The sequence below is a fragment of the Thamnophis sirtalis genome, unplaced genomic scaffold (assembly GCF_051295495.1).
Source record: "Thamnophis sirtalis isolate CommonGarterSnake01/CBP01778 unplaced genomic scaffold, rThaSir2_p1.2 scaffold_15, whole genome shotgun sequence".
Lineage (NCBI taxonomy): Eukaryota > Metazoa > Chordata > Lepidosauria > Squamata > Natricidae > Thamnophis > Thamnophis sirtalis.
In genome coordinates this window covers 1,053,836-1,067,883 of record NW_028261395.1, presented here as the reverse complement: position 1 = coordinate 1,067,883, position 14,048 = coordinate 1,053,836, and the positions used below count along the sequence as shown (strand labels likewise).

The 14,048-nt window shown below is 40.6% G+C and overlaps 1 protein-coding gene across 3 annotated transcripts in view; it reads left to right on the top strand.

Annotated features, from left to right (window-relative positions):
* Nucleotides 1–3,363, top strand: part of HS3ST1 (heparan sulfate-glucosamine 3-sulfotransferase 1) — a 75,767-nt gene extending 72,404 nt beyond the window's left edge. For all 3 annotated transcript variants that reach the window (XM_014067465.2, XM_014067464.2, XM_087701936.1), the window contains exon 2: nucleotides 1,210–3,363. In XM_014067465.2, the coding sequence (XP_013922940.2) occupies nucleotides 1,336–2,265 (930 nt within the window). In that variant the 5' untranslated portion in view covers nucleotides 1,210–1,335 and the 3' untranslated portion in view covers nucleotides 2,266–3,363. The remainder of the gene's footprint in view (nucleotides 1–1,209) is intronic.
* Nucleotides 3,364–14,048: the final 10,685 nt, after the last annotated feature.

Genomic DNA, 14,048 nt, shown 5'->3' with positions numbered 1-14,048 from the left:
AACCATTAAAAATGGAAAAAATTCTACAACATACCCATGCTGTTAGAAAGACAATGGGTCCTGTGGGAATGGTTTTTTTCCTTCGAAATATGTGAAAATATCTACATATAAAAATAAACTTTTTCTTATAAAGACCAGTGTGAAAGGATTCTATTGTGGTGTTTGAATCACCCAGAGATAATTGAATGGGGATCAAAGTGTGAAACAAATACATAAAAAAAGGAAGTGAGTTGAATGGGAAAGGAAGGGGAAGTTGAATCAACTGTAGTTGGGTGAAGTTGATAAGATCCACAATAAGAGGTTGGAATCTTATAGAAGTATTGTGCCAGACTTCTCCTAATAGGCTAATTAAATAGGTACAGAAGATGCAAGAACTTTTGATAAGGTAGTTTTATTACAGAAAAGCTAAGAAGCCTTTAAAAAGAATTCTTAAAGGAATTTGAGTGACTGCTGGGTACAAGCTTTGTATATAATGACCAATATTCAGATTTCTTGTACTTCTTTATCTTACTGGTTTTATATGAAGAACAACAAGCAAGGATCTTTTGAACGGTATATGTATTTTATATATCTATTTCTGGATTTGGTACCCGTCTGGTGTACAAAAGGGTGTTATCCTTTGACAACATGAAAGCTAACTCACATTACACATGGACATAGGGGAAAGGATGATGATTTGCAAGGAGTAAAAAAGCATTGCTGACAGTATTGCAATAAACAGGTTTAGTAAGACTTTCCCCCCCTCTTTTCGTCTTTGTCTTCTAATTTCTTTTTATGCTTCTCATATCTTTTCTATGCTTTGCAGAATTGCTTACTCCAAAAAAGGAATAGCGTGAGGGGTATTCATATATGCATATATTTCCAATAAATAATTGATACTATCCGTTGGCATTGGGCTGTGCTTATTTCCTGAGGGGTGTGTGCGTGTGAGAGAGAGACAGAGACGGAGGGAAGGAGAGAGAGAGAATTTGAAGCATTTGCTTGTTTTTCCATTAGGTGACTCAGTTTAGAAACAGAATTAAAATTAAAATCTCATTTGCTTTGAAACCTTGCAGATGAATAACTTAATTAGTTCTACGGTTTCCCCCTGTTAACTTGTGCTCCGAGATATAGGGAGGTTTTGTATCTAAGTCTTCGGCTAAGATGAAGAGGCAAATGGATACCGCTACTAATAATTTTATTGTCCTTCTGCTTTTCCCAACCCTCCAGATGCCTGAGAAGCCCACTGTTGCTTTGGTCCCAGCTCCAACATCTGCTTCCTCCATGGGGAACGAGTTCCGTGTTTCATCAACCAAGCACAGCAGCATTTTGCACTGATTGCTCCTTCCTCTCCACATGGCCTTTCTACTGCTGTCAGCATATCTTCTGCTGACTTTTGCTCAGGCTGCTCCGGTTGAGAATGGGACCCTGGTAGTGGAGACGCTGACATCGCAAGCCCTCCTCGGCAATAAGAGCGAACACTATTTGGCGCAAGTGAGACCTCCTGGCACAAGCCGACAAATACCTCAGACGATTATCATCGGCGTGCGTAAAGGAGGGACCAGGGCCTTACTTGAAATGTTGGATGTTCACCCAAACATTGTGGTAGCAGCTACGGAAGTCCATTTTTTCGACTGGGAAGAAAACTACGTGAAGGGCATCGACTGGTATAGAAGCCTGATGCCGCTTTCGTATGAAAATCAAATAACTATTGAGAAAACGCCAGGCTATTTTACCTCGCCGCAGGCGCCCGAGAGGATTCACGATATGAATAGCTCTATTAAACTGCTGCTTATTCTGAGGGACCCCACGGAGAGAGTTATCTCTGATTACACCCAAGTCTATTACAATAGGCTGGAAAACCACAAGCCCGTCCAGCCCTTTGAAGACGTCGTTATAAAAAACGGTGTCCTTAACACCAAATACAAGGCTATCCAGAGGAGTCTGTACGACGTCCATATGGGGAGGTGGCTGAAATATTTCCACTTGGATCAGATCCACATAGTTGACGGGAACACCTTGATCAGGGACCCTCTTCCTGAACTGCAAAAGGTGGAGAGGTTCCTCAACCTGCCTTCCAAAATCTTGTCTTCAAATTTTTATTTTAACCAGACCAAGGGCTTCTATTGCATTAGGAGTGACGGACGAGAGAGGTGTTTGCACGAGTCCAAAGGGCGGCCCCATCCTGTGGTCAACAGTACGGTCTTAGAGCAGCTTTACTCCTATTTCAGAGAGCACAATGAGAAATTTTATAGAATGATTAATCATTCTTTCGACTGGCATTAATGACTCCGATTTTGAAGAAAAGGGTTTCCTTGTAAAACAGTCCTCAGATGAATTATTTTCAAGTTCTTCCTCTTAAATTTCCGGGGTTACATTCATTTTGATAAGAAGATGGTTATTTCCCTCCCTGAGAGAGAGTCTAGGCATGCATTATTAGTGTGCTCAAGGAAGAGTCTTAACTTTGGCTTTTAATTAACCGGAATAAACTTTGCACCAGCTTAAGTTCCCCGACCTCAGTGGAGTTATGTCAGAACTACACTTAACATTGTCTGTTTTTATTCAGATTTATGAACAAAAGAAGCTTTGCAGAAAACCACTTTAACTGATGCTTTAAAAACCTGTAGCGGAAGTGTTATTATTCCACTTACAGGTTTTTGTTGGCTGCTGTTATTTTTCTACCCAGCTCCATGACGGTGGGACTGATTTTTAAATCTTTTCATACTGTAAGATAATTATATATTAGAAGAAAAGATGACTTAGTGGTTCTATTATATAATTTTATTTATTCGGTGAAATTATAACTGTAAAGTATATGCCATTTTAAATATCAAAAGTGAGTTTAAACAGTTTTGGTTTATGTTATGAGTCCCTCTATGTAGAATATTTGTAATCGGTAACACAGTTATTATTCACATAGGTTTTTAAAAAAAATAACAATTATTAAGCTTTTAATATTCCCAATTGAAGCAAGAAGGCTCTAAAGCAACACATTATACACAGTAGACATCAGGAATTCTGAAGCTGTATTCTTAGACATGATATCAATTATGTAATCGTCTAATCATATAAAATTGTGATTAGATGATTAATCATATAAATTGTATGAGCCACCCTTCATAAATGCATAATTATTAAGTCTTGTTTGTATTTTGTAATCACTTGTTCCAATAGTTTATTAATTAATAGTGTTGATTTGGCACATTTATGAGAAAGAAATTTGCCTGCTCTCCAAAGTGTGGAATAATAATTTTTGTAATATCTATTTGAAGACCAGATGTATTCAAGTGCATAGTAACTTCATGTGGTACTGTATACTAGACACACAATATTCAAAATAATCAAGTATGGGTTTCTGATTTATCTATAAAACTATAAAATCTACATGGGTGCATTAGGATTTCTTTATAATGCTTTTTTTTTTTTTACTAGATAGTGTAACAGTCATCTCTGCTTCTCATAACTGCATTTCTGGGGGTTTTGTAGATTGAGGTATAAGCACATATCGCTATCACACATTGCTGGCAAAATAAAGGTGTTTGGTTAGCAGCCAAGCAGGCAAACTTTACAAAAGATGATGCTAATTTCTTGTAGGGTATAAAATTGTAATTGGAAGATACTTTAACACTCACATAGACAATCCCCAGTCAATCCCCAGTTGAGAGCCGAGGTGGCACAGTGGTTAGGAGTGCAGTACTGCAGGCCACTTCAGCTGACTGCTATCTGCCCTTAGCCTGTGGTGGAACAATCCAGAAAGAGGGAGTCCTTGTGACTACTAACTTAAATATCTCACCAAAAGATTTTTAATTGCCTTTCTTAAGTCCAGACATGTTCATGTAAGTACAGGCAGTCCTTCCAAAAAAAGAAAACCCTAATCCCAATATAGGCTTAAATATGCTTATGCTTTAAATTTAATTTTTAAGGTCCACTTAAATTTATTATATCCAGACCAGGATATAAGCTTAGTAAATAAAAATAAATAAGTTGTACTTTACTTGGCTCCAGAAATACAGCCAGTGCAGAAAAGTTTTGCTAGTTTGATCTTCAGAGCAAGCAAACAGTGGGATTTGGTACCAATGAACTTCCTGAAATGTCTTTTAAATAAGTTCTACAAACAACATTATAGCAGTTAAACGGTATATAACCAGATCGTGTCTCACAAGGACTGTAAAGAAAGTGTTTGCTCAAACGATCAGAAAGGATTTAAACTTAAGCCTGAAAGTCAGCACTAAATACCAGTACTTCAAATAAAGTATACTGTATATTAAAAGTATAATGGGACCTGTATAGCCACTTAACTGCCCCAGGATCTGCTGAATGAAAAAAGAAAATTGCCAAGAATGGGCTGTCTGGTAAATTCCTAAGTTGGTTCTCTCATATTTTGTCCTTCAGAGATGGGAGAAAAGCATAAAGGAATCAATTGTTCTTGATTTGTTCCCAACAAGTAGACAAGAAAATAAAAATGGTTTTACTTTTAAGGACAATGGACAGCCATTGGTAGGAAATGGTATGCAGTTTCCTGCTTGATCAGGGGTTGGACTAGAAGACCTCCAAGGTCCCTTCCAACTCTATTCTGATATCCTGTTAAAGGTGACCATATAATGCTTTAAAGAAAAACTAACATTTGGGTATAGTTAGATGTTTACCTTGAACTTCAAAAAGCAAATTTTAGTAATATAATGATAATAGGACCCCACAGCAGGAGACCCCATGAAAACATCTCAAGATAGATGGAAATTTGTTTGTTTTTTTTTTAGAAAGGCACTAAATGCACAATAGCAAATAATTTAACAACAAAAGCAGCAAAATTTTGCAATGACAAAAAAAGAGACAGAAGATCGTAGAAACCAATGTAACTGCACAAAAATGTTCTGAAAAATCAAAATAGACACGAAGAATGAAGAAAAGAATCAGCCACTTCAGAGGGAGAGGAAGAAGATTTGGTGAATCACAGCTTGACAACACTTACGAAGTCTCTAGGGCCAGACATAAAATGATTGGTGATAAAGCATGTTGAAAACACTACAGTGGTTAATAGAATTCAACATGGATTTCTCCAGAACAGTTCTTCTTGGGAGTTTCCATTAGTATTGGATATATTTCTTTGTGGACTGTGAAAAACATAATGTATCTTCATTTTGACAAAGCAGTTTTAAATTAATTTTTTTATTGAAGAAATTTACACAGTAATGAAAGCAGTGCAAATTTAAGAAAGAGGGAAAAAGAATAAACAAAAATAATGAATAGATAAAGAAAGGGAAAAAGTTGAACGTCTAAAGAAGCAGCTTCCTTTTTTTTTTTTACAGAAGTTACAAATATATTTATCATCTATTTTTTTTCCCTTCCCTACCCTTTGTGATAATCAAATCCATACTTTCCAGGGTTTTTCTTTAACGTTTTCAGCAAAAAAGTCCATAAAAGGTTTCGGGTAGATAATTAAAAAAAACATTTTATAAATGTTTTATGATTAGCAAAATGGCTCCTTCCTCTACTTCGTTGTTCAGGAGTTGCTTTTTTCCCAAATAAGGCATAACAATGAATTAATGGAAGATGCTACAGAGCCGAGGTGGCGCAGTGGTTAGGGTGCAGTACTGCAGGCCACTTCAGCTGACTGTTATCTGCAGTTCGGAGGTTCAAATCTCACCGGCTCAAGATTGACTCAGCCTTCCATCCTTCCGAGGTGGGTAAAATGAGGACCCAGACTGTGGGGGCGATATGCTGACTCTGTAAACCGCTTAGAGAGGGCTGAAAGCCCTACGAAGCGGTATATAAGTCTAACTGCTATTGCTATTGCTATTCCTGATTAATCTGCGCTCCCCCAAAAAGTACAGAGCACATGGAACCTCTATGTGTAACTGCGTCCCACTTGAGTTCTGCTCCTTCAGATTTCCCCTACTACAAAACGTCTATTCTCTGGACTGTGCCTCTGTTTGAACACATCGACCTCAAAATTGTTTCTCAGAGATCTGTCCAATGTATCCCTGGTATTAATTAGAGGGGAAATAAAATAAAGCTGAATTGTCTCCCATACGCAGATGGCTGTTTTAATCTGAAGCTCCTCATAAAACATCTCAAATTTAGGCATTTAAACGAGAAACAGAATCTGAGGGCCACTGGGGCAGAACAAATTCCCTCCAGCCCCTGTTGAGTAGCTACTCAAAACCCGTAGCCTCACTCTTTGAACTTCACTTTTGAGGAAGTTTTGAACTTTGGATCTCTTGGTATTGGTATCCCGAACCCACCTTCTGCTTACTAAATCCTATTGATGCAGTTTTGCACCGAACTACGCAGCTAAGCCGTGGTGGGATTCAAATAATATAACAACCTTCTGCCCTATGACCAGCTGGGTAGGCGGGGCTCGGTGGTCATGTGACTGGATGGGCATGGCCAACTAAGAGCCGAGGTGGGGCAGTGGTTAAATGCAGGCTACTTCAGCTGACTGCAGTTCTGCAGTTCGGCTGTTCAAATCTCACCGGCTCAAGGTTGACTCAGCCTTCCATCCTTCCGAGGTGGGTAAAATGAGGACCCGGATTGTTGTTGGGGGCAATACGCTGACTCTGTAAACCGCTTAGAGAGGGCTGAAAGCCCTATGAAGTGGTATATAAGTCTAACTGCTATTGCTATTGCTATAACTCAATGTCACTCATGTCAATGGGCGCTTCACCTCAGCTTTGACAATGGTAATAGGGGTGAACCGGAGAGGCAGTTTCTGTAAGCAGGGCAATAAAGATTAGGCTAGAAACAACACCAGAATGTTTCCTTCCTGCCTTCCTTACAGGATTAGGCCTGTAGAGTGGGAAAAAGCAAAAGGAGATTTCTTCCAACAACCGGTTCTCCGAATTGCTTAGAAAGTTACCAACCGGTTCTCCCGAACAGGTGCGAACCGGCTGAATCCCACCACTGCAGCTAAGATTCTTGGATTTATTACCCTGTAGTGGTAGGTAAAAGTGTCAAGAAAAACTCCTATCAAGCTATAGATCCCTTCCCATGAACCAAGTTCTCTCTTGGTGTATGATAGGAGCATTCCTGGTTATTGATTAGGGCGGCTGGATTGTAGCCCTTTATTTTCTGCTTTCCCATTGAACATAGAGCCGAGGTGGCGCAGTGGTTAGAGTGCAGTACTGCAGGCCACTTCAGCTGACTGCTATCTGCAGTTCAGCGGTTCAAATCCCACCAGGCTCAAGGTTGACTCAGCCTTCCATCCTTCCGAGGTGGGTGAAATGAGGACCCAGATTGTGGGGGCGATATGCTGACTCTGTAAACCACTTAGAGAGGGCTGAAAGCCCTATGAAGCGGGATATAAGTCTAACTGCTATAGAGGTCTTGCTAGATCAATCAAAACCTTTCTAGCCTAGCATCTTGTTTCCTTCTGTGCCAAAAATAAAAAACCCATCAAGAAATCTATGGCAATCTCATAAGCAGAGGGTGAATACAATGACACGGTCCATTCATTTGGTCCATTTCATTTTAGTGTCATTACTTTCTCGGTTCCTTTTTTTTTTTTTATAAAATAAGCAAAGGTATTTAAAAAAACTGCATTGGTACTCAAAACTTCCTGAATTTCACCCAATAATTGTTGGCTGCAGTCTCTTGGATCTTCTTTTTTCTCATCAGCAATGTTTAAAATCACTGTAATCTTTGTTTTCTCTGTTTGTCCCTTGTAGTTATAAGCTTATGGCCCCTAATAATTATTATAATTAATAACTGGGAGAACTTTTCCCTGGGGAGATGTCACCAATGGCCATTATATAAAGCTTTTGTGTTAGCTATTAGAACTACCTGGTGATTACGACTGCGGTGGTGGTACATCTCATTTGAAGCAACCTGATTTCTGGGCATAAAGCATTGCTCAGCTGCCAGGAAATGTAGCCCATGCCAGGCAGAATCAAAGCTATTTATGCCTCAAAACTGTACGAACGATGACAATTTCTCCTAACTTCAGAAATATTACCCTCTAGAAAGATCAGAGCTTGGCTACCATTTTCCTTTTGGATACGCTGGGTAGGAATAACAGGAATTAAAATTCAACGTGTCCAGAAGGCAGATATTGGGGAAAGCCAAGGAAACATTTGCTCCAGTGATCCAATTGTGGTTGTAGAATAATCATATCCAAGGACCAGTGGTGGGTTTCAAAAAATGTTTGGAGCCTCTTCTGTAGGTGTGGCCTGCTTTCCGGGTCCACTGGTGGAACCTCTTCTAACCGGTTCGGTAGATTTGACAAACCGGTTCTACCGAATAGGTGTGAACTGGTAGGAACCCACCTCTGCAGTGGCCACTATCTGATAACATCAATACAAAACTGCATGAAGCTTTTGTACATTGCTGAAAAAGAAAATATTTTGGTATTTTCCCCTGAAATTAACCTTCCGAAGGATGCTATCTTAGATGGATTACTGGTAAATCAGCCTGGTTTATCAAAAGAGCCTTCACCCATTTATTTCCTTGGCAATTCCGAGAAACTTTTAAAAGTGAGTAAGTTCTTTTTAACAACTGACTAGTGTCAGTTAGAAGTCTATTATATTTAGCAGAGCTGTGTTTGCCACATTTTTCTTTCAAGTCTAAATCCTTTAAGATTGAATTTTAATCCAATTCTCAGAACCAGTTTTTTACTTCTGAGCTCTCCCACGTTTTGCAAGAGTTCCCACAGTAGCAATTCCAGCCCAATCAGTGATTAGTTTAAATAATCCAGCGAGTGCAAATGTGCAGAAAGTTACTGGGGAATCAATTTTTAATAAAATAAAAGAGTGTGGTGGATCAGAATTTATGTATGTCTTTTCTCTTTGTCGTCCCCGCTTGTTTACTTTCCTTAGCGCTTAATGCATACTTCATACATTAATAATTTCGGCATGCCTTGGTCAGAAGTTTAATTCAGTTCAAATTAATTAATTCGGTTTTCATTACTAGACTGAAAAATTGAATGATAATAATATTTTAATGTGGGTTAGATGTAACGCTCTTACCCGATTTTATAGTTTTATAGCAATAGCAACAGCAGTTAGACTTATATACCGCTTCATAGGGCTTTCAGCCCTCTCTAAGCGGTTTACAGAGTCAGCATATCACCCCCACAGTCTGGGTCCTCATTTCACCCACCTCGGAAGGATGGAAGGCTGAGTCAACCCTGAGCCGGTGAGATTTGAACCGCCGAACTGCAGATAGCAGTCAACTGAAGTGGCCTACAGTACAGCACTCTAACCACTGCGCCACCTCGGCTCTATTTTCAGGGCAATCACCAGAAGACATGACTGAATTGACAAGGGGGGAGGCGGAGAGGAGGAGACAACAAAGGGGTTTAAAATGTCTCTGGAATGTGGGCTCACTCCCCATAGAACAATGCAGAAAGTATAATTAGCTAACCGGAGAGTCTATAAATCCATTTCTTTGGAGGATGTTAATGAAAAACTGCAGATGAACCTATTCAGAAAGGAAGGCGTTGCAGATTGTACAGATGGGGATAGAATTTTACACTTAAATCACCTTTGAGCTCTCTCCCTGCTTAAGCTGAAAAGAAAAGAAGGGGGGGGGAGAAAGGAAGGAAGGATAATAAAAGGAAAAAAGCATTGTGAGCCCATGCCTCCAAGAACTTCCCAGCTTTATAAAAAAAAGAATTAAGCTTGTTTAAGCTATTGCATTTTAAAAATTAATTGAATGCACACATCCTCCTTCCCATTGCTAGGATACAAGATATGAATGAAATGTTTGCTTTATCCATTCAGTTTGCAGAAAACTAGTGGCTGTAATGAAAGCATCTCTTTCCCTTTTTCTATTCAGGACAGATGAGCTGTTGCCTAATCAAAACATTTGGGGTGTCATTCTTGCTACCCCCCAAGTTGTTTTTTCTTTCAATCTATTTGAGTAAGTTTCTACGAAAGCAGTTTGCAAATTATTTTTTGTAGACAGCCCTATTTGCCTTAGCTTTGCTGGTTAAAAAAAACAAACTGATGCTGCATAATAATTCTCAACTATATAATTATAGTAGAGCCAAGGTGGCGCAGTGGTTAAATGCAGCACTGCAGGCTACTGCTAGATCAGCAGTTCAGCGGTTCAAATCTCACCGGCTCAAGGTTGACTCAGCCTTCCATCCTTCCGAGGTGGGTAAAATGAGGACCCAGATTGTTGGGGGCAATATGCTGACTCTCTGTAAACCGCTTAGAGAGGCCTGAAAGGCCTATGAAGCGGTATATAAGTCTAACTGCTATTGCTATATTGTTTAAGGAAGCCTCAGAAAAAGAATAAGCAGGTAAATGTCTTGCTACCTTTCTTGCTATCCTCATGTTGTTCCTATTTAGCCGTTATGCTAAAAGTATTTAATACATTTACATGATATCCATAAGCAGGCAAACACTTTTGACCAATAATAACAGGTTGTGAGCAATTTTACAAAATGACTGGATAATGGCCAGTCATGTATACTGATGACTAGATATGGTTTTCAGGCTCTCCATCTTTCTGGTTTACATTTCTCATTTTTTTACTTCTGGGCACGTGCAAAACAAAATAAAAATCACTAAAAATCACTAGCCTGGCCTGAACAAAACAAAATAAATCATTGATCACTGTTAATTTTAATTCAATTTTTTTAAAAAAAAAATGTCATTGTCAATTTTAATTGGGTTTGGGATATTCTATTTAATTTTTTTTAAACTTTTGTATTATGTGTTTCTTTTAATGTTGTATGCCGCCCTGAGTCCTTGGGAGAAGGGCGGCATATAAATCTAATAAACCTAAACTTAAACTAGTATTATTTCTAAAAGTCCCTATTGTGTAGAATCCACATATTGTATATTATTATACATAGGAGCAAAGCTAGGGCTGGCATTATGGCTTCCAAACTAATTTTGGATTAAAAGGGGTTATGAAAAGCATATAACTTAGTAGGGCTATCACAGCTGGTATTAAAAAAAATCTGGAATGCCCACCAAATGGAAGCAGAGGGATAAAGAAATCCAACATTTCTACAGACCAGATCTGTTTCCTACATAACAGAAAGCAGAGTTGGAAGAGACCTTGGAGGTCTTCTAGTTCAGCCCCTATACCATTTCAGACAAATGGTCATCCAACCTCTTCTTGCCCCCAGTGTTAAAGCAACTTCTGGAGGCAAGTCGTTCCACTGGCTAATTGTTTTTACTGCCATGAAATTTCTCCTTAGTTCTAGGCTGCTTCCATCCTTGATTAGTTTCCACCCATTGCTTCTTGTCCTCCCCTCACGTGCCCTTGGAGAATAGCTTGACTCCCTCTTCTTTGTGGCAACCCCTGAGATATTGGAAGACTCCCATCATGTCTCCCCTGGTCCTTCTTTTCATTAAGTTAGACATATCCTGGAAGTCTTCATTTGTTTTATGAGGACCCGGATGGTTGTTGGGGGCAATATGCTGACTCTGTAAACCGCTTAGAGAGGGTTGAAAGCCCTATGAAGCAGTATATAAGTCTAACTGCTATTGCTATTGCTATTTTAGCTTCCAGTCCCCTAATCTTCTTTGTTGCTCTTCTCTGCCCTTTGCACACGGAAGTTGCCTGCTGTGTGTTAAATGTAACACCTCTCTGGGATCACTACGCCATCGTTCTTCCACATTTTTCCTAAAGACCATGTTGCTGGGCCGAGGTGGCGCAGTGGGTAGAGTGCAGTACTGCAGGCCATTTCAGCTGACTGCTGACTGCTAGTTCGGCAGTTCGGCAGTTCAAATCTCACCGGCTCAGGGTTGACTCAGCCTTCCATCCTTCCAAGGTGGGTAAAATGAGGACCCAGATTGTTGGGGGCGATATGCTGACTCTGTAAACTGCTTAGAGAGGGCTGAAAGCCCTATGAAGCGGTATATAAGTCTAACTGCTATTGCTATTGCTATTCCTCTTTTTTTATATAAACCATCCTAGTCAGCACATATTTGTCACTGGGCAATATGATTTGATTTGATTTGATTTATTTGGCTTGTATGCCGCCCTATTCCCGGAAGACTCAGTATTCCTTCAGGTTGAAATTTAATATCAATCCATCTCAATCATTCTCATCTCAGGACCATTCAAATGTATTTAGAGTACAGAATTTCCCACCAACAGCCCATTTTAGGAGCTAAAATCCCAAGGCTCCAAGTGGGAACTACTTCAAGAGGGCCGGATTTTCCTATAGGCTTCCGCCTAGGGCCTCAAGATCAAGAGGGGCTTACATTCAAATTGTTAGCAAAATTAAAATTACACTGTTCTAAAGATAGTGAACACTAAGACACTGAACCAAAAATAAGGAGAAATTCTACGCAGATGACTAATAAACAAACATAAAAATGTATTGGTTAAGATCGTTCCAGCGCCGCGGCAGTTGGGGAGCCCGCCCACATTCCCAGCACCGGCGGTCGGGCGAGAGGCGCGGCCGCTCCCAGTAGCCGCCCCGTCGACACGGAGCCCACCAGCGGCCAGGCAGGTGAGGGCGAGGGGGCCGAGCCGGGCAGCTGAGCGCATCAGGGGAGGCGGCTGGCCTCGCTGCCTTTGCCGTAGAGCAGAGCCGCCCTCCGTCGGGAGGCCAGCTATATATATTGATATATATTGATATATATCCCAGTAATGATGTATTTTATTGTCTCTCATGTCATTTACAAACTTAAAAACGGGAGGTGAAAGGGCCTCATAAGTGGAATAGCCGAGGGCCTCTTTTCATCTAAATCCGGCACTGGATACGGCAGAAGGGGATGGACAATGCCCATTTCTGCAAGGCGATTTAAGAACCAGGGGAATCTATTTAAACCACTGCCTTCTATTATCGAGCCAGGCTATTTTACCCTCTGTCCTCTATTTTCTATATCGATTTGTTGCAGCTTGAAAAGTTCTCCCGAAGGGTTTCTGATAGCTGGGATGTGACCCGGACAAAGGTCAATGAAGCAGATCTAACTGCAGCAGAAAGGAAATGCGTTTCCAGGAATTACATTATAGGGAAAAGGAAAGCCTAGCACCTAATTACCTCCTAATCCAACCAGGAGCTGAATCACCAGAACATCTGGGAATAAAGGCAAAAGGAAATAACCCCAGATTAGCAATTTCATAGACAAAAGAAGAGGCAATGTGAACAGGACATGAGTAGAATAGAGCTGGAAGGAACTTTGGAGGTCTTCTAGTCCAGCCCCCAAGCAGGAGGACCTATACAATCTCAGACAAGTGATTGTCCAGTCTCTTCTTAAAAACCTCCAGTGATGGAGCGTCCACAATTTCTGAAGGCAACTTCTGTTCCACTGGTTAATTGTCCTCCCCGTTAGGAAGTTTCTCCTTAATTCCAGATTGCTTCTCTCCTTGATGAGTTTCCATCCATTGTTTTTTTTCCTGCCCTCTGATGCTTTGACCCCCTCTTCTTTGTGGCCGCTCCTCAAATACTGAAATACTGCTATCATGTCACCCAGGGGTGGGTTCCTGCCAGTTCTAACCTCTTCTACAGAAGAGGTTCCACAAATCTACCGTGCCGTTTAGAACCGGTTCCAGCTCCCTCCCCCCGCCCGTCCGCACATCATCAAGATGAAGAGCGAGAGGAGGAATTCTGGGAGTTGAAGTCCACAAGTCTTAAAGCTGTCAACTTTGAACACCCCTGGGGTTTTTTTTCCTAAAGGGTTAGGGGTGCAAGGGTCTTGTAACTTGATAGCTTTAAGACTTGCGTGCTTCAAATGCCAGAGTTCCTGAGCCAATATGACTGGAGGAGGAATCCTGGGAGTTGAAGTCCACAAGTCTTAAAGCTGTCAAGTTTGAACACCCCTGGGTTTTTTTTCCTAAAGGGTTAGGGGTGCGAGGGTCTTGTAACTTGACAGCTTTAAGACTTGCACACTTCAATGCCAGAGTTCCTGAGCCAACATTTTGGTTGCTGAGCCAGAGCATTGTTAAGTGAGTTTCACCACATTTTACAAGTTGGCCACTCCCACCCGGTCACATGGCCGGCAAGCCACTCCCACAAAGCAGGCCACACCTACAGAAGAGGTTCTAAAAAATTTTGAAACCCACCACTGCTAAGCACCCAGAGATGTTGGATGAAGGGCAACAGGACACTGTAGAATAACAGACTTGGAAGGGACCTTGGAAGTCTTCTAGACTGACACACTGCT